General features: G+C 36.1%; 1 protein-coding gene across 2 annotated transcripts in view; it reads left to right on the top strand.

Annotated features, from left to right (window-relative positions):
- The window catches only part of GALNTL6 (polypeptide N-acetylgalactosaminyltransferase like 6), a 424063-nt gene that overhangs the window by 161389 nt on the left and 237211 nt on the right, over positions 1-25463 (top strand). For both annotated transcript variants that reach the window (XM_030947103.1, XM_030947104.1), the window contains exon 3: positions 15448-15586. In XM_030947103.1, the coding sequence (XP_030802963.1) occupies positions 15448-15586 (139 nt within the window). The remainder of the gene's footprint in view (positions 1-15447; positions 15587-25463) is intronic.

Below are 25463 nucleotides of genomic sequence, written 5' to 3'. Positions count from 1 at the left end.
TAGTGCCCATTCTTAATTTCAGAAGAACTTTTCAAGCCTAGTGCCAGAGTGTATCTAGAAGATATGAGGCAGAATGATACAGAAAGCAACATTAATTGCAATTCCCTATTTGGTATGAAAAAAATTAGTTCTGTGATACTTATATAGATAGATGTAATAAAATTTGTGCAAGAAAATAAATGTATACTAAAATACTGATTTACTTATGCCATTTTTCATATGGAAATATGCACTGGAATTTTTTCAGCATTATATATTAAACAAGTTTACTAAATTTAACTTAGGTCTTTGAGCTTGCAATTCCTTTAGAAAGAATTTGAGAATTTGCAATATAATTGGAACTGTAGTGGTAGCCAAGGTCTCAATAAACAGCCATAACTTAATTGTTCATAGCATTAATCATGAATATGCTTCATGCAGTTTACAGTGTATTGTTTGTAAAAGAGAAAAATGTTTGTCAGTTTATCTTAATGCAAGTCTAACATGATTAAAAAATTCTGAACAGTAATGTTAATCATGGCTTGCCAAGGAGACAGCACATAATGGATGTATAGTATGAAAGATGGATGCAGTCTTCTGCAGTTACATAAAGTGTTTCACATATTAAAATGCATTTGCTCCATAAATAAAGTGCTGCAGACTGTGATCTGATTCTACCACTCTTAATGATCTGGGTGTCCTATTGCAAACAGTGAGATCAGCCTGGAGCTGGGTGCCAAGCATGATAAAACTATTATACTCTAAAATACTGATTTGCAAAGAGAAATGCTTTTTTCAGTAGTGCCTTCTTTAAAAGTTTAAACCCTGATAGCTAGAAAATGCAGTTTGGTGTTTTGATTTTTTTGTCACAAGGCCTTGAGGTTTTCTGTGTGTAACTATAGACTGACTTCCCCAGTTTGTGAAATGACATATCACAGTATTATTTAAGCAGTAGCTTAGGTACACATTTTCACTGGATCTCAAGTTACAGCTTAGAACAGTCACACTGCAGAAGAAGCTAGGAGGTATAAGGCTGCAGTTGTATAGAATTTGCCTCTGTCAGAAAACTGTGTATGTGATAGAACTAACTCTTGCCACTAAAATCTCTGAATAAAAACAGTTTATAGGAAGCTGTAAGTCAGAGCCAAGCTTCTATTTTAAAGCACAAAACCTCTGTTGCCTTGGCCAGATATGAGGCCCTTTTTGTGGTTGAAGTAAATGTCATTCTTTCCCTGTTCTTCCCTCCCCCTGCCACACACACTTTGGAAACTCAGTTAAACCATTTAAATGTAATTGGAAAGCTCATTTTTAAAACCTACCAGGGTGACCAAAGAGAGGGAAGCAGAATTGATAATATGACTCCTCTTATTTAGAACACTGAAAATTATCTTCTGCATGCTTTTCTGTGCTAGGACTTGGCATGTTGATTTTTGCCTTGATAGGCAGGAAGAAAATTATATTTCCAGAAACTTGGCAAGAACTATCTATTGACTCTCTGTATCAGTGATACATATTCTTGAATGAAACTAGCATCCAGAATTCAAGAAGTGCTCTCCTAGAAAAATTATTAAAGTCGCTAGGTTGTCATCTTTCACTATATTTTCATCTGTGTGGGGATATGTGGTTTCAAGTTCTTAACAAACCAAAGTTTACTCTCTAGTACCTTCTCCCATTGTATTTGAATGTTGATCTGAGTGCTCACACAATTTTAAAAAGAAAGCAAGAAAGAAACAAGCCAAAACAAAAATACAAGTAAAAGAAAAGAAGCACTAGATGCCATCTGCTTGTGATAGTCCAAGTATAGTATTTCCTGCTCTGTATAGCAGTGAAGACCTGTCTTTGTGGACTTATATCAGTATTACTGCTCAAGAGCTGATACTGGTGAATGTATTTAATGGGTAATACTTGGGGATTTAGTAGAGTTGCTGTCTTGAAAAAAGTGGAAACATGACTTTATAAATTTTGTGTTTGGGGTTTTTTTTTTGCGGGGGGGGTATGAGAGGGCCTCTCAGTTAAAATGGACCTTTTAATTTGGCATTTGCACTCTAGAATGATGGTTCATTTTTGGCTGTTAAGCATCTTTCTCTTTGTGCTTAAACATTTTCAGGGCTATCTCAGTAATATTTAGTAGGAGTTCTATGTAGATACTCAGCTGATTTGGTTTTATGTTCGGTTGTTTCTTTAAAGAGCGACATGTTTTGTAGTAATTCTGGAAAAGGGTTTTTATCTACATAGTCTTCAAAAACATAGGGCTCATTTGCAGAGAGAGCTTAGGACAATCAAACAGCTTAGAGACCTTCAGGGTAGACTTGTCTGTGTATGAGGAGGAGGAGAGCTTTATAGACCATCTAAATTGGTCTTATTAGTTCTTGCAATGGGTGTAAAAATGGTCAAGTTTGTCAGTTCAGGGCAATTATTGCTTGACTCAGCGGAACAAAGAAACGTTGCTTAGTTTGCTGTGAAAACTCAAATACAGAGAAGCAGGGGACATGGTTACATTCACAAAAACGTTTTTGGAGTCTTGTTTTTAGCCTTTTGGTCTTCAAGAAGCCAACAGGATGCTTGGGGTTCCTGAAAAAAAACCCAAACCAACCCAATAAATAGTGCCTGCTTTCCTGTCGTAGCTTCTTTCTTTGAGGATGTGAATTAAGCTTGCAAGTACAAATGTCTAGTATAGTTATCTCAATACAGTTTATGACTGAAATATGTGTAAGGTGACTTTCTTTCTTTTCCTTCCTGTTTTCATTAAATAAGCTGACAGAGGAAAATTATTGGACTGGTGAAACCATTTGTCTGACATCCAGTGAATATACGTGAAAAGGCAGAGATGTAGGTTTGTTTTGCTATAATTTGCTTTATAGACACTAGCTCATCAAATTATGCCCTATAATCACTGCTTCTCAAGGAACAGAGCTACCTTTTGGATGGAATTGTGTAACATAAAGTTGTCTGCCCTGCATGCTTGCAGTAAAGTGTTGTCTAGGGAAATCTGTCCTCTTAATATAAAGAAAATAGAAAAAGAAACCACATTTCTAGGAGTGACATATGCAAACCTGTGGTTCAGTTCTGCTGACTGCAAGGTAGAAATAAACTTCTTTACTTTTTTTTTAGGCAATATTGATTAAAAGTTCTGCAGATGATGTTGAAACGTGAATAGTAAAACTTGCCGGGAGTTTCAGTGGAAAAATGCTCAGCTTTAAAAAAAAATCAGGATGCATATTTAAGTTTCATTATAGGTATTCTTAAAACATGGAAACACTCTTTCTCTTGAAGTTTGTCATAAGATGGTTTACTTTTTATATTTTTAAAAGACAGCTGAAGGAATTTAAGGTTACCCTGACCATTACTTCTATTTTACATGCTAAGTAATTGGATACCTTGTATTTCTTTTAGAAACCATGTGAATGTATATGAGGTTAGTTTTACTTGGTTTTTGTGGTTTTTTTCCACGCCATTTTACAAAAGATGTGACTTATCTGAAATACAATGAGTTCTGGTGTGTAAAGTGGGGAAAGAGTAGTCTCCAGAGGGCAAGTTGCAGACTTTCTAAAAGGATACTGATTCTGTTGTCCTCCCAAATCTTGAATACTTCAAGGATTTCTTCCTTGGGAGGATAATCTACTTCTAATATTGTCACACAAAAAGAAAAGAAGCCTCTAGATAAATAATGTTAGTTTATTTGGATTTTTTTCCTGTTTGTTTTGTTCCCACCTCTTACTAAAATGGTTATACTGGAAAGAAATCCAAACTTCATGTGCCTCACAAAGAGTGAAAGTTTTGAGTAGTTAAAGTTCTGGAGGGCTGACATCCTAATTAGCTGCTGTTAATGAGTAAGTTAAGCAAGTTACCAACATACTGCCACTTCAGCCTGGTATCGAAATTTCTTTCCCCGCCCCACTTTATACAATGAACAGCTTTTTAAAATCTGTAATAAGCAGTGATAAAGATCATGTTTTCATCTTTTTTTTCTTCTTTTTTGGACACTTCTGAAGTCATACATAGAAGCTTTGAGACCCTGAGCATTTCTTGGCAATGAGATAATTTTTCTCCAATTTGAGTCTGTTTTACCCATGACAGCAGTTAGTGATTGATCTCTCCCTGCCCTTATCTCAACCCACAAGCCTTTTATTATATTTTGTCTCCCCTGTCCAGCTGAGGAGGGGAATGATGGAGTGCTTTGGTGAGCACCTGGCATCCAGCCAGGGTCAAATCAACACAATAGAATATCAGTTCCTAATCCAGTTCAAGTCCTTTGTTGTAATTTCTCTCACTGTAGTAAAGGTGTTGATTTACTACTCAAGCAAGTACGGGAAAAATTAAATTAAATATATGCGGAAACACTTTCTCTAAGGTAAATCATATGACATGCAGAGATGAATTAATAGCAAGAAAATAGACAAACAAAGTGTTTTTTTTCCTCTATGGAAAATGTGAGATGAGGTGATTTTTTTTTCTTTTCTGCTTTTCTAGTTTTAAATATATCTGACGAATTTAATGGTGTAATTTCTGGTCATGCATCTGAAACAAAACCTACAATTAAAGGAAGTCTCTGATTTACATCCTATTTCTGTTACCTGTGGTTATGGAGGGCTGTGAATGCTTGCTCTCAACATGGTTGCTAAAGATTTTTCTACTCAAAAAAAGGATTTGTTGAGGGGCTCTTGATCATGCAGCCATAAGTAGAATTCAGAGTTATTGTGTGCTGCATAAATACGTCATAAATCTGCATAATGGCACTTAACTTTTTTTTTTATTTTCTCAGTGAGAAAGAATTTTTTAGGGACTTTCTTTATATACACCTGAAATTTTGAGCTGTATACATGTGAGACTTTGGGCTAGTACTTGGCACTTTTTTCTGTCTGTAATAAAATTAGAAAGTATTGGTTTGGCTCAAAACCAAATTTTTTAACTTGAATGTCTACCCTTTATTAATTTTTGTCCAGTTCTATCATTTATATAAGATTTGGAAAAAAAATACTGCGATTAAAAAAATTTGGCTTCCAAAATATTTTTTTTGTTTCTCTTAACCCAGGTATCAACAATTTTTTAAAAGAATCAGAAAATACTTTTGTCTGAATCCAGACATCAGTTTTCAATAAGTTAACTTTTTCAGAAAAGTTCTCAATGGATATATTGGCTTCCAACTGAATTACACATAAATGTGGCTTTGGGATAAATGTTTAGTTGTGTTCTGTAAGTGATGAGTTGTCCTTTTGAATAGAAAATATTTTAAACTAATTAGTTGAAAATCTGTTCAGATCCTGGCTGAGCGTGGTTCATCAAGTCTCCACTTCTGCCTGTGCATGATTCTACAGCATATATTGACTGGAAATTTCAGTTGACTTTAGGACAGGAAATTTGCTCAAATTTGTGTCAGGCATTTGAAAAATAGTTGGAATTTATTAGACTTGTGTTATTCAGAAAGATGTGAATCAATGGGAAGGGAGGAAAAGGGCTGTGGAGAGCTGTGCTGTGCTCAGAGCAGGTCAAGCATTAACTTTAGCTCTCCTTACTACAGGAATGTCAGTCAGTTGAAAGGCTCTTCAAAATAAAAAATGCATTTTAAACCATTTTAAAAACCATGCATTTGAAAATGAGTGATAAAAGGCAATACTAATGATTGCAGCATTAGTATCTTTTGTAAGAACAAGGGAAGGCAGTGGCTGGGAAGTGCAGTGATAGTGAATGTATGGAGCAGTATATGTAGTATTGAAAGCTTTCACAAGAGTAATGTGTCTGATTTGCCAAAAGAAAACATGAAAAAAAGAAGGACATTGAGATTCAAAGTGCTACTTTGGGTGTAACAGAACAAAATGCATTTTGTTCTAAGTAAAGCAGAAGGTCTTAGGCAGGCCAGTCCCAAGAACTTGGCATTACTTGTCTCACTTGTTCATCTGGGTTTGTATTGCTTCACTTGATGATAATTCTTATATCTCTGAATTTGTAGGGGTGCCTCGTTTTATCTTATCCCTAGCAATTAGTTGCATACTCAGCTTATCATGTATAAATCTGAACAGACCTGAAAAAGCAATAAACCATTTCTGTACTACCTGAGAAACTTGCAAATGCTACTTGCTTACTGGCATTCTTCTCAGATTTACAGAAGGAATGAGTTTGTCCTTGTCATTGAGTCACCATGTGGGGAATCAGATGGCTTAGTTCTGCTTCTTGGGTCTGCCTCAAACTTTAGCTGTGAATATTTACTATCTCCATATGTAAGAATGGTTATTTTATATAAAGACATACATATATATATATATGTATGTATGCACATATATTTATGTATTTGTTGTTGCAGGTTTTTTTTTGCGGGTGTTCGTGGTTTGTTTTGTTTCAGGATTTTTTTGTAGAGGTCCTACAGGTTAAATCCAAATTTGCTGGGAGTTGTGACAGCTCCTGTGTTCTCTGGAGGACATACATCCTAATGCTTCATGTACAAGAGTGACTAGATTGTTACTCACAGTCATTTTTTGCAGGTTATTCCATCTTCATGTGTCAGCCACAAAGCCAGTTTCTGGGGCTAGTTTAGGTTGAATTAATTTAAAAAAAAATTCCATATTAGGATGTTCCATGGAACAAATTTCTTATTTTTTTCCTGTAATAGTATATGGTAAATGTCACATGGTAATAATATGTCTTATAATGGAGAAAAATAGAGGAGCATGGTTAACTCTTACATTAATTACAGCTGTTATGACCCTATCATTTTGTATTTTGGGGTTTTCTGAAAGAGTACCTGTGCAACTGTAATTTTGCATTAATTTTGTGGATCTGTTTGGTTCCTGTATCTAACCCTGTTATGGACATTTTAGTTTGAGCTTTTTCAATGTATCAGCTTGACCACACACATTAATTAAGACTTTCTGGTATTAGAGACTATTAGAAGGCAATTCTTGACATATTTTGTATTAATTAATTCATTTAAGTACAGAACAAACACCTTACCATTATTAGTAGTTTTTTTTCAGGGTCATGTTCCGTAGTAGATACTTTTTATCCTAGCAGGTCCTTCAGTTACTAACTGAAACTGTGCAGCCTTTTTTGTGGTTGAATTCTGTTTCTCACATGCTTGCTCATTCCGTGTTTGGCTCTGATTAATGGTCTACAGCCAGTCTAATGTTAAAGGAAAAAAGCATTCTGGTGGCTGTGCCGTTTGGTGATAAGTAGTTAGACTAAATAGAAGATGTACTGTGCATCCCTTGGCTACAGAGTTATGATTAGATTCAGCTCAGCCTGCAGAATACTACTGAGGATATTGCTTCTCTTCTGCAGTGATAGAGCAACTCATATCAAAACAGCATGTGTTGCTGCTTATCTTGCATTGTACACTGTGGCATTCTAAACACACTGGACAAACCAAATAGTGCAGTCTGTTTTTTTCTTTTATTTTTGTTAGATTTATTAAAGTGGAAATGAGGGGTTGGAATGAGTCTTTCCACTCAGCAAGCCATTGTAGTACTTGCAGCAAGATTTAAAAGCCATATCTTTTGAGAAAAATTATATTGCTTTTTTTTGTGAAATGTTTATTCAAGCCTTTGGACAGTTGACTTTTCAGGGTTCATATGCAGTCATTCTTCTGCTAAAACAAAAGAATCCCACTGGTTTACCTCATGATGTATTTTAAAGCAATCACTTCCCTTAGACACATACAGCCTGTAATTTTACTCTGCAATGTCTATGTTGGAAATTTAGAAGCTGCATTTTTAATATTTCAAATGAATGAAAAAGGGGAGGGATACTTTAATACTCCATAAAGCACAGGCTGTAAGATTTAGAAATTAATTGAAAATTACTAATTAAAAAATGCATATGTTTAAGACAAAACACAGTTTCTTTTTTCTGTATCAGTCATTTCATATTGGTTATTTGAAAGATACAGAGTTGGATTTTTCTAATGGTTACCTGTATAATTCCCTTTTTCTGCTAGGACACCACTTCCAACAGTAAAGGCCAGGTTGCATTTTAATGTGACATCTGGTAAAGTGCCTAGATACCTGCAAGAATTAATCTCAAGAGCACTGAGCTAAGTTTTTCTTCTTGCAAATTAATTAACTCAGCAAACAATACTTTATTACCGATAAGCAGGTAACATGTAAGAGCTAATTCCTAAACTTATAACAATAATTATTTTTCAATCCACTTTGTCAAGGCAACAGCTGGGCCATCTGATTTTTCCCCATTCCTGAGCCAAAGCCTGCCTTACTTGTGGGAACTGTGGAGTCCCTGTGAGGCAACAAGCCCCAGCTGAAGTTTCCAGAGCTTTGTGCTGTGACCTGGGGCTTTTGACACTCTGCCAGATGTTGCTGTTGCTTGCTCCACTTGGTGCACTTGTTCATTCTTCTGCTCACTGTCACTACTGCTCCTCATTTTTGTGCTGCACTGCCTGACCCACTGTCATTTTGTATCATTTTCTCTTGTTTCCACTTTAAAAAAATGCACATGAAATGCTAGCACATCCTTGATGTGTACAGAATATTGGTAATCAGCTTCTGCGGCTTCATGAAATCATAAAAAAAAATGTTGTTGCATTTCTTCCTTGCAGTTGGACCCAGATCATAACATGAAGAGTTGGCCTAGGCCTGTTACGTCTGTGGAAATCTGGAAATTATATTTAATACAGTTACAAAGCTGTAATTTACTTTTTTTTTCCCACTTGGACATTCTTTTTTATAAAAATGCTTCTCAAACATGTGCAAAATAAGTTCATCTGAGAGGTTCCTATTTGTGCCTCTCATTTCTTCCCCTGGAAATGCTCTTCCTTTACCTACTTCCTACCCACTCTGGGTTGAGGAATGGCAGAACACCTCACTACTATAAGCAGGGATTTCATTTTGTGTTTGTAACACAAAATGATTCCTTTAAATAGAAGGTTCCTCTAATTTTTATCTTATGTGAATGATAAGCAAACAATACCCCCAAGATCGAACTACACTACAATTTGAATGTACTCTTCTAAATTTTTTTTAGGGAGCATGTTCTTCTCTGTTGGTTTTTTGTTTGGTTGATTGAAGATTTTCTTGGACTTTTGTTCTTGTGGTTTGATTGTTCAGCATTTAGTTCTGGATGTGAGCGGGCAGTCAGATGACAAAATTTAAAGTTATATGGTTTTTCTCTCTTTTTCTGCCAGCCTGTGCTATTTGTATAAAACTGTTGCTGAAGAGAGAAGCAATTTAGTTCATGTTTCTCCTGCTGACATCATATTACTGTAGCAGCAATCCAGAGAGGACAAAGCCTCATACTTGCTCCCGATAACATCTCTATACCACTCACCAAGGACAGCATGATCCTTGGAAAAGAAAATCTGTATGTACTACTGTCATCTGAACATAGATAAAATAGTGGGGACTTAAATGCTTTCTGACAGAAAACTGAGTGAATTTTTGACTATTTTCTGTAATGGTTTGATATTGAAATTGTAATAAATGAATTCTGTTATATATTTATAAAGAAATCATTTATTCTTGCTTGAAAATTTGTTGTTCAGGATTTCTTTGACAGGGTTTTTGTGTAAGTAAAATTTGATTACTTCTGTAATGCTAAGAAAAAGCATTTTATATTGCCTCAGACCTTGACAGTTATATAATAAATAATTAGAAGTGTTGTAAATCTTACTGTAGTGCCTTTTTAAGCTGCTAGAAGGTAGTGATAAAATATTTTTTAAAAGATACTTTTGATCCTATTTCTATTGATGTAAAATCAATTAAATTCCTTTCCCTATAATATAAATTAGGGTAATGAAATTGTACAACTGAGTGAGATACTCTGAGAAGTTTAGGAAAAGTAGAATAAACTTGAAATAAATATACTCCAGTTTCTGATGCGAGTTGTATGGACTCTGAGAGAACCTATAGTCAGTTTTCCTCCTATTTCTCATAGCATTCATAGAAATTTAAGGTTGGAATCCACCTTAATAGATGACCAGAGTTGTATCAGTCATCTTTCTGAGGCATGTTATCATTTCTTGCGTGCCTATACATGTTCCCTGGATTGCCTATTCCATTGTTTTACTATTCATGCAGTTAAAAAATATGTTCTTTACTTTCAGTCTGAAAAGCCATTTTATATACATGTAAATATACACCTACACATTTTTTGCAAGCTGAGTAGTTCCATTTGATATGAAGGAAATTAATGTGAGATATGAAGTTTTAATTTTCTGTCTCAGTAACAAATTGTTGCAGATCAGTCATGCATTTATTAAATTAAAATTTTCATCCATTTTATTGGAAATTAACATAAATGTGCAAAACTACAAAAGGCATTTGCTCAAAACAAGCAACTCATTTTCTAATATGAAAGGAGAAGGTCATTTCTGCACCCTGCCCTCCTGAGGAAAAGGAAAAATAAGGAATACAATTTTTATTGTGACTACTCAAATGGAAATTCACTTCCAAACAAGCAGAATGTGCTGGTAGTTTGAGTTGCTAATCTGTTTTACTTATCTAAATAATATGAAGTTGATCTCTGCAGTGAAAGATGGGAGACTTACAAACAACCATACACTAGGAAAATTTCAGAAATTATGTAAAAGATACCACCGATTTCTTTAAACGGGGTTTTTGCCCTCTGACTTGGCCAGTTGCCATATCAGGGATCAAAAAGGGGTTTTTTAATGGAAATTTATGTGTCAAAATGATGTAAGATCTCTGACTTAAGTGTTTTTATTTTTTTGCTAATCTTTATTTCCCATTTTACTTCTCACACTCTTTCTTTGAGACTGAGGTGTGACTGCATTCATTTGGAATTCATGTTTCTCTGTCTACCTTTGCTAAGAAATGCAGTCACTCTCTCCTCAGGGGACTTCAGTGCTGTATTCAAAGATTGCTCTAGAACAAGATTAAACATCTGTTCTCACTGTGAAAACTTCCATGAAAGAGGATGAGCTTGGAGTTTGTGTGATGAGCACAGCCAAACTGTGGTAGATTCTCAGTGGAATATTTGGAGATAATTTCTAATATATATTTGAAAGAATGGCAGAAATTATCCAAAATAATAAAATGCACTACAAGTAAGAAGACTTAATTATTTATATGTTTACATATTAAAATAAAATCTTTATGTATACTAAAGCATTCAGCACGTGGAGAATTCTTATTCCCTACTACTGATTTAGGGTTAAAGGATGCTTGAATGCTTGAATTAAAGGCTGTGCTTAAATACTTATGTGAATTATAGTCTTGACTTGGTATGGCTGGGTAGTCATGCCTGAGTAAACTAATAGCAGTGAGTATAAACAGTAAATAATTCAGATTTGTACACAGTTCTTCCCCACAGACACTGAATGGCTTATGTTCTTTATCCACTTGGTTTTCTGTGTTAAGATGTCAAGCAGTTGCTTAACTTATTAAACTCATATGGCAAAGCCAATCTTTTTTTACCATGCCTGCTGAATTATAAATGAAGTTCATCTGAATTATAAAAACAAAACCCCAATAGAAAACCCAAAAGACCCTGAAATGAGAACCTGTTGTCACTTGATTTGTTGTTTATAGTTTTAAGCAAGGTCCCCTATCTATTGCATATGGAATATGCAGCACTCCTATTGCATTTTCAAACTGATTTACAGCTGATCTGTTTTGCCAACAATATCCCTCTTCTCTTTATAGTTATAGTACCTGACAACTATACCAGTGTGGCTGATCCAGAGCCATTATTCTGCAATTAGATTTTTGTACTGAGTGTACAGAATGCTTTTTTATTTTCTTGTTTCACCTTAATCATCTTCCCTTTGAACCATCTGTTGAACAAGAGGGCTTATTTTCCTCCTGCTGTTATCTGCATTATATAATATATATGTATTTTATATATATATGCATTATATATATTATATCTGCATTATATATAATATATATATATTATATATATATATAGGAGATGCCTAACTGAGGTGTCCTTGACTATCAGTTATCACAAGTTGTCAAGCATAGAACTGAACATTTTTAAGGCTAGGTGTACAGTGTATGGTTTCCTTGGAGACGTACAACACATCCCTGAGTAACATGCCTGAGTAGGGCTAGAAAAGCCTTGTAGAGTATCTGATACTTGGCCAATCCAGTGCTTTATCTTGATGCCTTCAATATCTTACTTTATCTTTTTTTTTATGTGAATACCTATGGAGACTCATTGTAAGATGATGTATTAGAACCCTTGAAATAACACAGTACTAAGCAATGTAGAGATGTTAACTTTAAAACCATCATAGTGCCCTAAGAGGAAAACCTCGTATATTTTCATGCTTGCTTACATTGATTACTGAAATTAAAAATCAGACTAATAATTCTGTAATCACAAAGGTGAGACAGCACTGTATGAATTAAACATTGCTGTGATGCTTCCCATGCAGTGGAACATTCTGATGGGATTTTTGGGCCCAGTTTGAATCTATGTGTCATTCTTGTGCTGTTGAGTTTCTCCCTTCCTTGACGAATCAAAATCCTGAAATAAAACTTCTGCTTGTCCTTAGTTTATGAGGTCATTTTTACTTTGCAATTGTAAATCAGCCTCAAAGAGTTAGTATCAAGTGGTAGTGCTGGGTTGGTTTTATCTGTCACATTTGGAGGAGTCCCCTTTTGGATGTAAAGAAGTAAAAAATTCACCATTGGTTTTTTACTCTCAGTTCCTACAGTACTTCATAGCCTTGTTGCACTTTCTGTATTGCTGTTTTGTCTTCAGACAGAAGAGACAGTAAAAGAAGGCTTACATCTGTCTATCAATAGATTTAAAGCAGTCTTCTCTAGCCAGTAATTATACTTAAAATTATACTTAATCAGGGTCCTTTTCACCAGAATTTTACTCTTCTTGCATTGTGAAATTTCCCCTTTTTATCCTGGCATATAGGTCCACCTCCAAACCACTGTGCAGTGATGGAAATTACTGTCAGACACCTAGGAAGGTGAATCAGTGACAGGAGAGTTTTCTGTGCTTATGATTTTTTTTAATGCTGAGTACACTCATGCATGGCACTTTTTTCTACAAAGGGAATCCTTCAAGCCTCATGGTCACCAAAAGTTGTACTGATTTTTTTTTTATGCTTATCTTTTCAGCTCTCTATTTCTTTCCTTCCAAGGTTCTTCATAAGGAATGGTCTTTTTTTACCAAAGGTTTTTTAGAGAAATTAGCAAACTGCTTCCAGCTAGATCTGATAGATGGCTCCCCTAGCTAATGATCTCTAGTTAATCAGGAGGAACTGCAGGGTGAGAGAGCAAGCAAACAAAAAGCTGGGAGAAATAGTCATGACATTTTAAAAAATGCATAAGCCTCTGATAATGCTATACATGGGTATTTTGCTAAAGGAATTTTGTTAGGAAGGAGTCATGCTTCACACCTAGTGTACTTCATGGCTGAGCTCTACTGCATAAGTGCAAAAGCAATTTGGGCAAATACTTACACAGCATGGTAGGGGAATGTTCTGCCCTTTCCTGAGTTGCTCTAGATAACAACCATGATATCTGTACTTTTGGCTTATACACAGTGATATTGCTTCTTATTTGATGGGGAAGAATGGTAAACTGTTTTAAAAATGCTTGTCTTCAGTTTCACTGGCAAGGGACATTATGAAGAAAACTTTTAGGACAAATACTCATCTGCTGAGGAGCCAAATGCACTCATTTAAGAAAAGCAAAGCAAGAATCCACCTCTCTTCACACAGGGTGAATAGCTGGAATATACAGGAAATTTTATAGTAAAAAATTATTTGCAATAGTATGTTTTAATCATACAGGTAATTTATTTCAGAATATTCACAATATTAATAACTGCCTGGATAGAGCTCTTATTAATAGCCAATTAAAAAATTCATTTTTGGTTTATGTAGAATATATACTGAAAGAGAGGAGCTAAAATTTCTGTCTTAGGTTGAATGACATTAGCTTAGTGTTACTTTATTATGAATAATACTTGATACAATTGTACCATGAATTTGAAGTAGTACTCTGACTCATTAGCTGCTTTTATAGAATCATAGTTCCTCCCCATTAATAGTGTGAAATCATAAAGATTCACATAGAAGCTTAGTCTCAGATTTTGTGTTATGTTAGTGTGTTGCATGCATTTGGGGATAAAAATGACAAAATACATGTTAGTAATGAAATAGCGTAAACAGAAAGGGTTTAATGATAGGAATTAATTTCCCCCCCTTTTAAGTAACAGTAATTGTTTTCATTAAGAATTTAAATGAAATTGTAAATATATGCATGAATTTTAGAATTAAAAATTTAAAATTTTAGCTGGAAAAAGTCTAAAATTGAGTCACTACAGCTCCTTTAATTACATATTCTGTGTTTTTAATATCTTGTGCTTGTGCAGTGTAAAATAGGGCACTAACTGGTGGGCTTTAAGAATACCAGTGGATGTTTCCTCAGCCTCTGGTTGCTTTCCTCTTCATCCACTCCTGTACCTGCTCCTGATTAGCTGAGGATCACATGCCCTTGATCACTTATTGAATCCAGCTGATTAATTTCTCTATAAGAGCCCAGGTAAAAGGAGGTATTTTCTTAAGAGGGAGCCTGGTGGTAGAAGGACAGAGAGGTTATAAACTGTTCAATGAGATGTAAAGGAAAGCATATGTTCTTGAGAACCTGTGTAGGCTTGAAGGGTTTTGAAACTCTAAAGAGTACATCCTCTGCAAGAACGGGAAGAATAAAAGTAGTTGAGAAGAATTGAAGGCTTTATTTTCTGATTTTCTTTGATGTGCCTTTTTTTTTGTTCTCTGCTCTCTTGCTGGAAGAGGTAGAGGTGTAGTAGCCTGAGGTAGGTACTAAGCAAGCTAATTTATTGATGATGAGAACTAACATGGGAATAAGAAGCTGGACTAAAAAGTCTGTGCTTTACTAGGGAACAAGCTGAGAATTTCTTTGGGGAAGCACAAAGTGACCAGTTTCTGAAACCAACTCCACAGTGCTGTGGCATTAAAAACACTGAGTACATCTGTCTTGTCCCTAGGAGGGCAAGAGTGTTCAAGAAGCCTAGGGAAAAACATCTGGTTTCCTTACTGTTTCTTCTGGAAGGCTGGACACCCTAAACTTCAGTGCTGAAGTTGCTTTCTGCAAACATGAGTGGGTGCTGTAATGTAAAGTCACTCAGTAATCAGGTTCCTCATAGTGACTGAAAGGCATATTGCTGGAATTGTTCCACTTGTTCATAATTTTGCTATGGAAAAGAAAGGTCTTGCCGTAATTTACAATCAAAATGTTTCTATATAAAATGGCTTTAACCTCATTGTGTGTCTGGATAGAGGAAAGTTAGATGAATTGGGGTGACTTCAGAGGGGCTTTTGAATCTTGTTGTTTGTAACTGCTTTCTGATTTTGTATTGAAAATAACAGGAGTATTGCTAAAGACATTGCAAGAGATTTCTTTAAGGTGTTCCAGGCACAGTGTACTAATTGAAGTTCAGTGTAACTTCTTTTTGTCTTTGTAGTACATTTTTTGCTGTCAGCTTGAGGTAAATAATTGTTTTGTTTTGTTATAGGGAAAGGTGAACATGGGAAACCATACCCTCTTACAGAGGAAGACCATGATGATTCTGCTTATAGGGAAAATGGCTTCAACATATTTGTTAGCAACAACATAGCACTGGAACGGTCCCTGCCAGACATCCGGCATCCTAAGTATGTAAACTGTTTCCTGGACTATTTAATTTTTAAGATTTTATCTTTGTGTATCTCTAAATATATTTTCCAGAAAGGTAAAACATAAACAGTGAACACAAACCAGTCATTTCATCTTATAGGAAGTGGAAAATTTACCACTGTTGTTAAATCATCTGCTCTGTCTTTTAAAGTGATGTCTCATCTGATTAGTTATACCTTAAGAATATAAAAGGCCTCTTTTCATTACAGAATGATTTTTATTACATTTCTGTGTAGTGAATTGGGCTTAAAACTATTCACATAATTTCTCATGTTCTCATTTGGTTAATAGCTGCAGATCTTTGGGCTGGGGAGCAGAGTGACAACTTGTATATAGTTTTTGGCTGTGATTGGAGAGTGTTTCTTCTGTTTTGTTACATAAAAAGTTAAAACAATGTAATAGCTACTGAGTGCTGATACATCAGCTGATTTATGCTGCGTGGAATGTGTAAAAACAGAATATGCATGATGAGCAGGCAGAATCTGGGGGCACTGGATGATGGTATTGTTCCCTAAAGCATTAATATAACATGGAGAAATGTGATGAAGGTTATTCTGGAAAATAACCACTGAGTTAAAATCATCATACAGCAAACCTGACTTGCTTTTCATGTTGTTTAATTTTTGGCTTCTTTATACAAAGAGTAGAACTTCCTATCTGTGACAGGAAAAGGGACACCATTGCCATTGTGGGCTCCAGGCTCTTGTCCTACAGCGTCATTCTGAAGCTGAACTCTGAAGAGGGAGCTGATTTGATTTGTCTCCTTAGCTGGTATTTTCCCACTCTTTTAATTGGATGTTATGCAACTAGTGTATGGGGGAAAGGTGAGACAAAACTAATTGTCTCCATGACTATGTTTGTATTTTCCTGCAGATACAATTCTCTCTATTATACAAAGATTCATGTTAAGATATCGTCCCACTTCTTATTTTGATATGAAAAGTTGTCAGAGAACAGGGCTGAACTTCAGAGCTTGACAGAAGTCCTCAGTGCAGGGAGAAGAGAAACATCATGGCAACTAACACGTTTTTATGTCAAACGTGCAACTGTCTTTTTCAAGGAACTAATAGTATAGAAATGTTTGCATATTAAGAGTTTAAAAAAAGAAATTCACAGCAGAGGAATTAATCTTTTTTTTTTAGATGTTTCTAATTTAATTTTGATTTTTAATTGCCTAATTTAATTGTTGCATTGTTTTGAGGAAAAAAAACCTGTTTCTCTCTTAATTTGTAAACAATATATTAGGATTGTTTGCATAGGATTAAGTAAAAAGAAATATATTTTTATAACAAGCTATATGGTTTACATATATTCTTTACTTTCTGTGTTGACAAATTAGCTGAAATGATATAATGAGTGCTTCCAAGAAGTTTGAGTTCAAATGTACAGCTGTATAGCATTGAAGCTGTGGTAGATTACATTGTTGATATAATTAATGTGTTCATCAAGCAACCTCCTCTTAGCAAAACTGCAGAGGATAATGACTAGACACAAAAGGAAGCTGTCAGGTTTGTCATGCCTTTGTGCTTTTGTAAATTGGTCTTTTGGCAACTTCTCTCTCACCTGCTGCTGTCCTCACAGTCCGTGACATTTCCATGAGTGTCCCCAGAAGCGATGTGTTGTCAGAAGTGACGTGTTAGGAACGAGTCAGTGCCACACCAGACTGTCTCTGCCCTCTTTTCCCCAGCACAAATCTTTTTCTGATTTGCACCTAAGCATCTCATTTGGGAAGCTTGTATCCTTTGGTGCTTGCGTTGTTTCCTTGTTCCAATTCAGCCAGGTTCCTGTGGCATTCAGTGAAATCTCATGTGGTGGCTGTTTTAGTGGGTCCTGACTGAACTGACCTTCTAACCTTCCTTGTGTTAAACACATAATACAAGTAGCCCATTAATTAATTGACTGTATCACTTATCATCTAAGGATAAAGAGAAAAAATGTTCTTGTGCTATAATTGCCTACTAAGTAGTATCTTAATTAAGGTGACAAAGCTGGGTTCAATACTTTTCATGGCCATACCTTGAAGCAAGTGTATTTCTTCAACTTCCAAGAGACACAGAAGTCTGACAGTGCTTTCTGACCTACTGTTAGAAACAAGCACGTCTCTTGGCTGCTGTGTGTTAAGTATGGCCAGTCTCAAACTGCCCTTCACTTTTGGAAATGTGTCCTCTCTTCAGAAGTGTGTATGAAATGCAAAGTAGTTCACATTGTGTCACATGACATTGTGCTGGTTTTGGCTGGGGTAGAGTTAATTTTCTTGATGAATTTGTGTGTCATCTGTGCTAGAGGCTGGGGCTAAACCATGGCACTAATAGACTTGCTTTCAGACAAATTATTGGAAAACCATGTAATTTCTGTCTTGAGAAAAGGGTTCTATTCAGTAACATAGCAGATAAATCAGGTGTGGTATAGCAGGCAGGTCTAGTTAGGCCATCTTCTGAACACTTCAAAGGGTTTGGCTTTGTGTAGCTTCTAACTGCTTTGAGGCCTTTAGCTGTCATCTTATGCCAATTTATGGGAGATGCTAGTATTGTAAACTTTGAGTTTTGATCCTCTCTCTCTATTTTGTGTATGCCATTTGCACAGGGAAAATGGTTTTCTTCTGCTGAAGATGTATTTCCTGAAAATAGTCTATGATATGTTTTATAGAACCAAATGGAATGGTTTTATTGCTGTTAGTAGAGAAAATCCACAAAATTAGCCTTCAAATGCAACAAAACTGAGTGGTAAATCCTGTAATTGGAAAAAAACTTACTTAAATTGAAACAGCAGCTGCAGTAGTTTCTACATTGTTCTGAAATAACTTCAAAAATATTATATTCCAAAGTCAAACCAAAGAAACTTGAAGAACCACTTACAAGTGTTTGATTTTCTGGGAAGTATGCAAAGACAGCAGAAAAATCTTGTTCTTTTTAATCCAAATAAACTTTGTTTTTCTGAGTTTCCTGAGAATTTGGGCTTAGGATTTGCAAATAACACCTTCTACAGGGGATGGGTAGAACTAAACAAATGCTTAGATGATTGAGCTCTCAGAAATTCAAGTTTTCAAATGTGTTTAATAATACTCTTTTGTTTTTCCTGTGATATTTATAACACTTCTGGAAGATGTTATGATTGATTCTTCTTTCCTTTTTAAGGCAGCAAAATGCATGTCCTCTAAAAAAATTGTGTAGTGAAACATTTAACTTCTATTCTAAGGCTGATTTGACCTTTCCTGCATCTTTAATATGTTTTTATTGCGTCCTTCTGATATCTCCCATACTTTATTCTGTCTCTTGTAGCTGTGCTCAAAGAACTTTTTTCCCATTTCTGAGTGGTCTTTGATGTCTTTTTTCTGTTCCACTCTTGTGTGAAAGCCTTGGCGCAGTGGGTGCCAAGCTACATTAGCTAAATTTCTGTTCTCTGCCCACCATCACCCATGTCTTTAAGTTTAAACAAAGAAAAAAATCAAACTAAACAACTTCCCCCCCCAATTCTAAATAGCAATCTGAAAGAGGCTTATCACCTTAGCTTATTTGGTTTCAGGACTGATTTAGTGAAAATAAGAGTTCTGGTCACCCAAAGTGAAAGGTAACATTCACTTTTGGGTAGTATTGAGAGAAAGCAATGGAATTAATATTTAGGGGTTAGAAATTCTATACCAATATAAGAAATATTTCAAAACCCACAAGAAGAGTGTTTTCATTCGCTTCTGTTTTCACCTGCTTTGTGTAGTCTAGAATACAACAAGCCTGCGAATGCTAGGGAAAAAGTTGGCAGTATTATTTTCTATTGTAGAAAGAGAAATACTTCTTATTCTAATACTGAATATACCAGTTGAAATTAATTCTTATCTTCTCCACATTATCAAGTATTCTGCTATTCATACCAGCTTTTCAGACAAACAAAAGTGATTCTGACTCGCGTTTTGAATAGCATTCTAAATGTGATTTTAATGAGACTTGGGGGAAGGATTACAATCACCTAGTCTGAACAGTGAATATAAATTTTGTGACCTATCCTGTTTCAAGTTCCTAAGTCTTTTTATACTAGACAATCAATTTTTTAAGCTTTTCATTATTGACTCAAGGAATTCAAGTTAGTCCCTGATACCATACATTTGGAAGCTTTATAATTAAAATGTTTTGTATGTTTGTATATCTTAATTTCTAAACAGGTCTTCTTTTATCTAAATATTTGTAGATTTATTGCTGATAACCATATCCTGGAGTGCATCAAGCCCAGCATTGCAGGCCAGGCAAGGGAGGGGATTGTCCTGCTCTGTGCTGGTGCAGCCTCACTTTGAGTCCTGTGTACATACCACCATGTAAGAGGCATAAAAAGCTACTGGAGAGCATTCAGAGGAGTACCATGAAGATGCAGGATTTACAGGTGAAGCTGTATGAGACATGGCTGAGGTCACTTGTTCTGTTCAGCCTGGAGGAGACAGAGTGGAGACCTCATTGCAGTCTGCCTTAGCAGGGAAAGAAAGAGGGCAGGCATTGTTCTCTCTTCTGTGGTTACCAGTGGCAGGACCCTAAGGAATGGCATGAAGTTGTGTCAGTGGAGGTTTAGGTTGGATATTAGATCAAAGTTTCTTTTTCACTCAGAGGGAGATCAGGCACTGGATTGGGCTCCCCAGGAAAGTGGTCACAGCAGCAAGCCTGACAGGGTTCAAGAAATGTTTGGAAAATGCTTTAAGACCAATGGTGTGATTCTTGGAGTTGTCCTGTGCAGGGCCTTGATGATCCTTGTAAATCCCGTCCAGCTCAAGCTATTCTATGATTTTATGGCTTGAGTAATCTTAGATCAGATGTGCAAATACTTCCCAGTTTGCCTGAGTAATCTATCACAAGAAATCGCATCCTTTTAAGGTTTCCCTGGGCATAGATAGACTCCTTTGGTAATGAAATTCTTAGCATTCTTCTTGTACATTAAAAATGTCCAACCTGATTCTTATAATGTCTGGTTTTTAGCCTGTATGGGCTGGAGTCAGTGTTTCCAATACTTTTCTTCTGGTCTTGCTGTTGATGTGTGAAGTTCTGGCCCTTCACTGTCACTCCCAGCAATATTCCTTTTTAGAAGTCTGAACTATGCTCATTTTTCTTAGGCATTAAATTTTTCACAACGTTCAGAAGAAATGCATTTTCATAATCAAAGAAATGAGAGTGTTTAGCTAAGGGCTGGTTACATCTTCTGTGTCCTGAACAGTAATGAGGTTTTATTTCTTTCTAATAACAAAACCAAATTTCATTCCATGGGTTCTGCATAACTGAAACTCTCCTTTTCAGTAGCAGAAGCTGAGAGAGTACCTGAATGGTTCTGTCTCAAAACATTTCAATGCAGTGTGGTTGGTCTCCATTGTATTTTTAAAAGAGGCTAAAATGAGTATGTAATGGGATTTCTCCAGGCATTATGTTTTTTGATTGGCTCCATTTTTGTGTTTCTTCAGGGTAGTTGCAGAGTTAACAGAGTTGGAGTTGTTCTTAATCTCTATGTTTTAGTACACTTTGCAAAGAGTTCTAGTATTACTAAACTCATGGGAAAGGGATATAGTTAGACATATAGGCAGGCAGTAGTACATATCTGAATCTTCTAAAAAAGTAATTATTGCACTGTATTTAGTTACTTTCTTTTTATAAATGCAGTGCATTTGTCACAATCTAGCCTATGCATATTGTCCCTAAAACTAAAAGTTTGTCTTTAATCCAGTGCTCCATGATAAATTCCAGTTAATTCCCTCTGCAGTCTATCATCTTAAAGACAGGCTTTGGTTGTCCTGCCTCGCTTAAAAAAAAAAAAAAATTAGATTAACCATTCAAGTATCCTTAACTTATAAGTATTTAATAAGTCTTATGGAAATAATTGGTTATTTCTGTTGATCTGTTGAATTTTTGATCACATGGTAGAAGAAACAAAACTAGTAGAAGGCTTTTTCTAGTTCTCATTCATTTTGGGGAATCGGAAATGTCTTCAGGCACACGTACACATTGCGTTGCTTCATATTGCTGATTACTCGTATTAGCTTAATTTATCTGGCCACAGAGAAACCTGCTTAAACTCAAGGTGTGTTTTCAGTGGGTACTGGAAAAGGTAGAGATTGAAAAGCACAGTAACAAACTGTTTTGTGTAGTTGCTGAATAATGTGAAAAGTCACGTGGTCCAAAACACGATAGGCAGTGTCCCCATTTCCAAGCCCAACCAGATTGTTCTCTGCAATTGCTTCAGGGCATCCCATTTGAAGTGCAGCTCCTCAAAACAGGATCAGGAATATTTTATACCCAAGAAAACCTATGGCTTTCTGTCTCTGTCATGCCTGCTGTCACTTTCTCTGCAGGGTATGTATTGATAGGAACAAATAACGTGGAATAATTCCCAAGTGCTTTCTGGGTACTTGCGTGTCTTTTTTTTTTGGGGCAGCAACAGCAAAAATATGGCTGAAGATTGATGATTCCTCTTCTTTCCTTCTATTGAGAAATGGGCTGCAGTGTTAAATAGGCCAGTGGGGAGAGTCCAAGCCTGATGGGACTGTTTGTCTTTACTGAAAATTATTTGATAAAAGAAATAATCTGTTTATACACGTGGAGAGAAGTAGTTTTCATGTATTTAGATGCCTTGCATGTTACTTAGACTCCAGTAAATCCTCCCACACTGCTGAGAAGATAGCAAGCTGCAGTAAACATAACTGTGAAATCTAAACTTAATGGGGACAGGAATTGTGAAGATTATTTACCCTCCAGCCAGTTCTGTATATCTGGGATAGCCAAGTCTATTAGCATTTGGCAGTGGTTAAAGCTTGAACTTTTAACTGTCAAATAATACAACAGTAAAATTGGAAAGTACATCCAGCTTTGCTAAGATTCGTGTGGAATGTGGGATGTTCTGGGGGTTTGTCTCTTTGAAGTTCATAGATGAAAGTGATGATATATGTTGTTAATATAGTAGTTTTATGAAGAGCTTCAGTACACCCTACCTCGGTTAGGATGTGCATTCTTGGCAGTACATTCTCAATGGCAACACAATTAGCTGTTGCACCTCATGTAATAAAGGACAGCAGATGGAAAAACAACTTGCATTTTGCCTGATTTGATTGTGAGTAAGCTTCTTGAGCTCCAATTTTCTGAAGGCTGTGCTGGCCACAGGATGTGGTAGTAGACATGAGAATTTACTGATCTTGTTGGCACACGTGGTCCATGAGGCCCAACAGCTTTTTCACAGCATTTCTTCCCTTGTTTACCAGCTGTGATTTCAGTATTACAAACATTGGTCAGATCTAGGGCTATCTTGCCCATTATCTCTTTTATTGTGTACAGGTGATGGTGTTGAGAGGTGTAAGCCTGACCACATATTGCAGTGAAAATGAGAGGTGATGTAGATAGATCACAGAAAGAGTGTCTTTGAAAATTAAGTATTTTATGCTTAAGCAAACTGGACATAGTAAGTCCATCGGCCTGAGGGGATGTACCCCTGAATGCTGAGGGAACTGATCTCTGTTTGAGGCTCTTCTCAATGGGCTTTGAATGATATCACAGCAATTGAGAGAAGTACCTGAGGACTGATGCAAAACTGGGAAGAGTGGCTGAGCTTTTAGAGGGTTCCTAGAAGCCTATGGGGTGCCTTTGGAATATAAGGGCAAGTGGTAATAAGATAACTGGGGTTTCTGGAACGGAAATTTAAAGGATAATTGAATGTCACAGGTTGGTTTTTTCCTGAAGTAGTGTGCTTTAAAATGCAGTTTGAAGTGACAAAAACCTGAATTCTAATCCTGTTTCTTCTTCAGCCAGGAAAATGACCTTAGACTCAAAATAGAGGGTTGTTATTGATGGTCTTTTTATTGATGGTCTTTTTATTGAGGTCGGCCTTACTTGTGAGAGACAATCAGATAAGTATGCTAGGGTTGAATTAATGAATTTTAACCAGATTTTTTAAAGAGAAGATCAGAGAAATAACAAAGTGTTTTGAGGGTGTTTGCTTGTGTATGTATTAAATAAATTGGTCTGATGTTATTTTTGAATTCACAGGTAACAAAGTGCAAGGTTTAAGCTAAAATATAATTAGAGTACTAGGATGCCTTCTTATGTGCACTTGCTAATGAGGAGTTTTGAAATAGTATAAAATGACTACATGTATTATTTCCCAAGCCTCCTAGATTTAATACATATGGTGAGTAGATAATTTCTTAAAATATATTCATGATTTTTTAAAATTTATAACATCTTTCCATAAGTGATGAGGATTTTATAAGTCACTGTATTGTAAAACAAAACTTTGTAAACATAAATGTGCTTTATGTCAATATAGTTTATCTGACTCTTGGGCTCTTCCCTTGGTCAGAGGAACTTTTTGGTTTGAAGGACAAAGCAAGGCAAATTCAGACTTTGATTTCTTCAGAGACAGAGAGTGCTACTGAAGAAACTGTACATGACAGGGCAAAATGAGGCAATTTGACATAAAGTAACAAGCACCTAATTCAGCTCCATCAATTCTGATGAATTCCATGCTGAGGGAAGTCTGCATAGAGCACAGGCCTTTGCCTCCTTCGTTCCCAAGACATGTTGATAGTGCATTTAATAGCAATTTCACAAGCAATTTCTACTGTACAATTTATTTTTCTTCTTTTTCATGAAAATCCTACCTATGTTTTGGAGGAGGTTTATTTGTTCTAGTAAAGTGTTGTGACATTTATTGAGGCCCATACCCAGTAGTGCCTGCTTGCTTCCCAGCTGTGAGTCACTGTGAAAATAAAGATTACTTTCCCTGCCATCAGCTCACACCCAAGCTAATTTTACAGCCTTGTCAAATAGCAGGAGAAATTACTAGTTATCACTACTTAATCAGGCTCAGCTGACAGGACTAGATTGGAACAGAAACATGGTGTGACTGAAGCTTGTTGCTGTAAATTGAATACTTTGACATGCTAGGACAATTACTATGTAAATTTCACTGGGAAATGTTTTGTTCTGGTAGCTTATAGAGGTCTTGTCACTACCTGGGGGCCCAGTGGGTGCTGTAGTTTCTTTTAATAAAGGCAAAGAAAAGGTCAGATCTGAAAAAGCAGCTTAGTTAAGAGAGCAAGAGCTGACAAAGCCAGTGGGGGGAAAAAAGGTTGAAAATCTCTTTCTGTTTTGCTTTAACTTTCTCTGGCACTTCCTATAAGAGAAGAAAATTAGAGGTGGGCTACTTTTATGATCCAGAAACTGCAGTAGTAGGCTGCTGTTTTGTTTCCTAAGTCCAGCAAAGGGATGTCTTTGAGACACTTCACTTCTATGTTATTTTAAAATATCAGGGCAATTTTCAAGGCTGTTGATGAGTTTGGGAAGCACAGAGCCTGGTAACTGACCAGAGCATTGCCAGTGGTATCCCTTAGGTGCATAAAACATTGTTGATATGTCTACAGGGTCAAGCAAATTGCTGCTTTTATGAATCAGCTTTTGCTGCCAAGTGGCTGGAATGGTGCCAGCACTGCTCTCCTTTCTCATCATTTTAGATGCCTATATTTTTTCATTTTGTCTTCTGCGGAAGCATCTCTCATTTCTGCATCTCTCTGTTAACTGTGAAGCTGTAAAGGGGGATGGTTTGGAAGTTCTGCATCTTTTCTTAAGCTCGTGTAATGAGGACATTCCCGCCTCCCCCCAATATAAAGTTATCAGGGAAGCAAACAGAACTCTTCTTATTCCTTGAAGCAAAAGAATGCTGTTATTTCTACCCAGTAGAGTAGGCTAACCTACAAAATGAAATCATAATAGTCTTACGATTTTTAGTACTGAATAAGAAATGGGTGTGATTTTAACTCCTTTTCACTACTCTTTTTATCAACAGTCATCCTTTCAGGTTGTATTTTAAAGGTGCCTCGTGCAGATAGCTTCATGGTGTTTCTGG

The sequence above is a fragment of the Camarhynchus parvulus genome, chromosome 4 (genome assembly GCF_901933205.1).
Source record: "Camarhynchus parvulus chromosome 4, STF_HiC, whole genome shotgun sequence".
In the NCBI taxonomy this organism is placed as follows: domain Eukaryota; kingdom Metazoa; phylum Chordata; class Aves; order Passeriformes; family Thraupidae; genus Camarhynchus; species Camarhynchus parvulus.
This window is presented reverse-complemented; position numbering and strand designations above follow the sequence as displayed.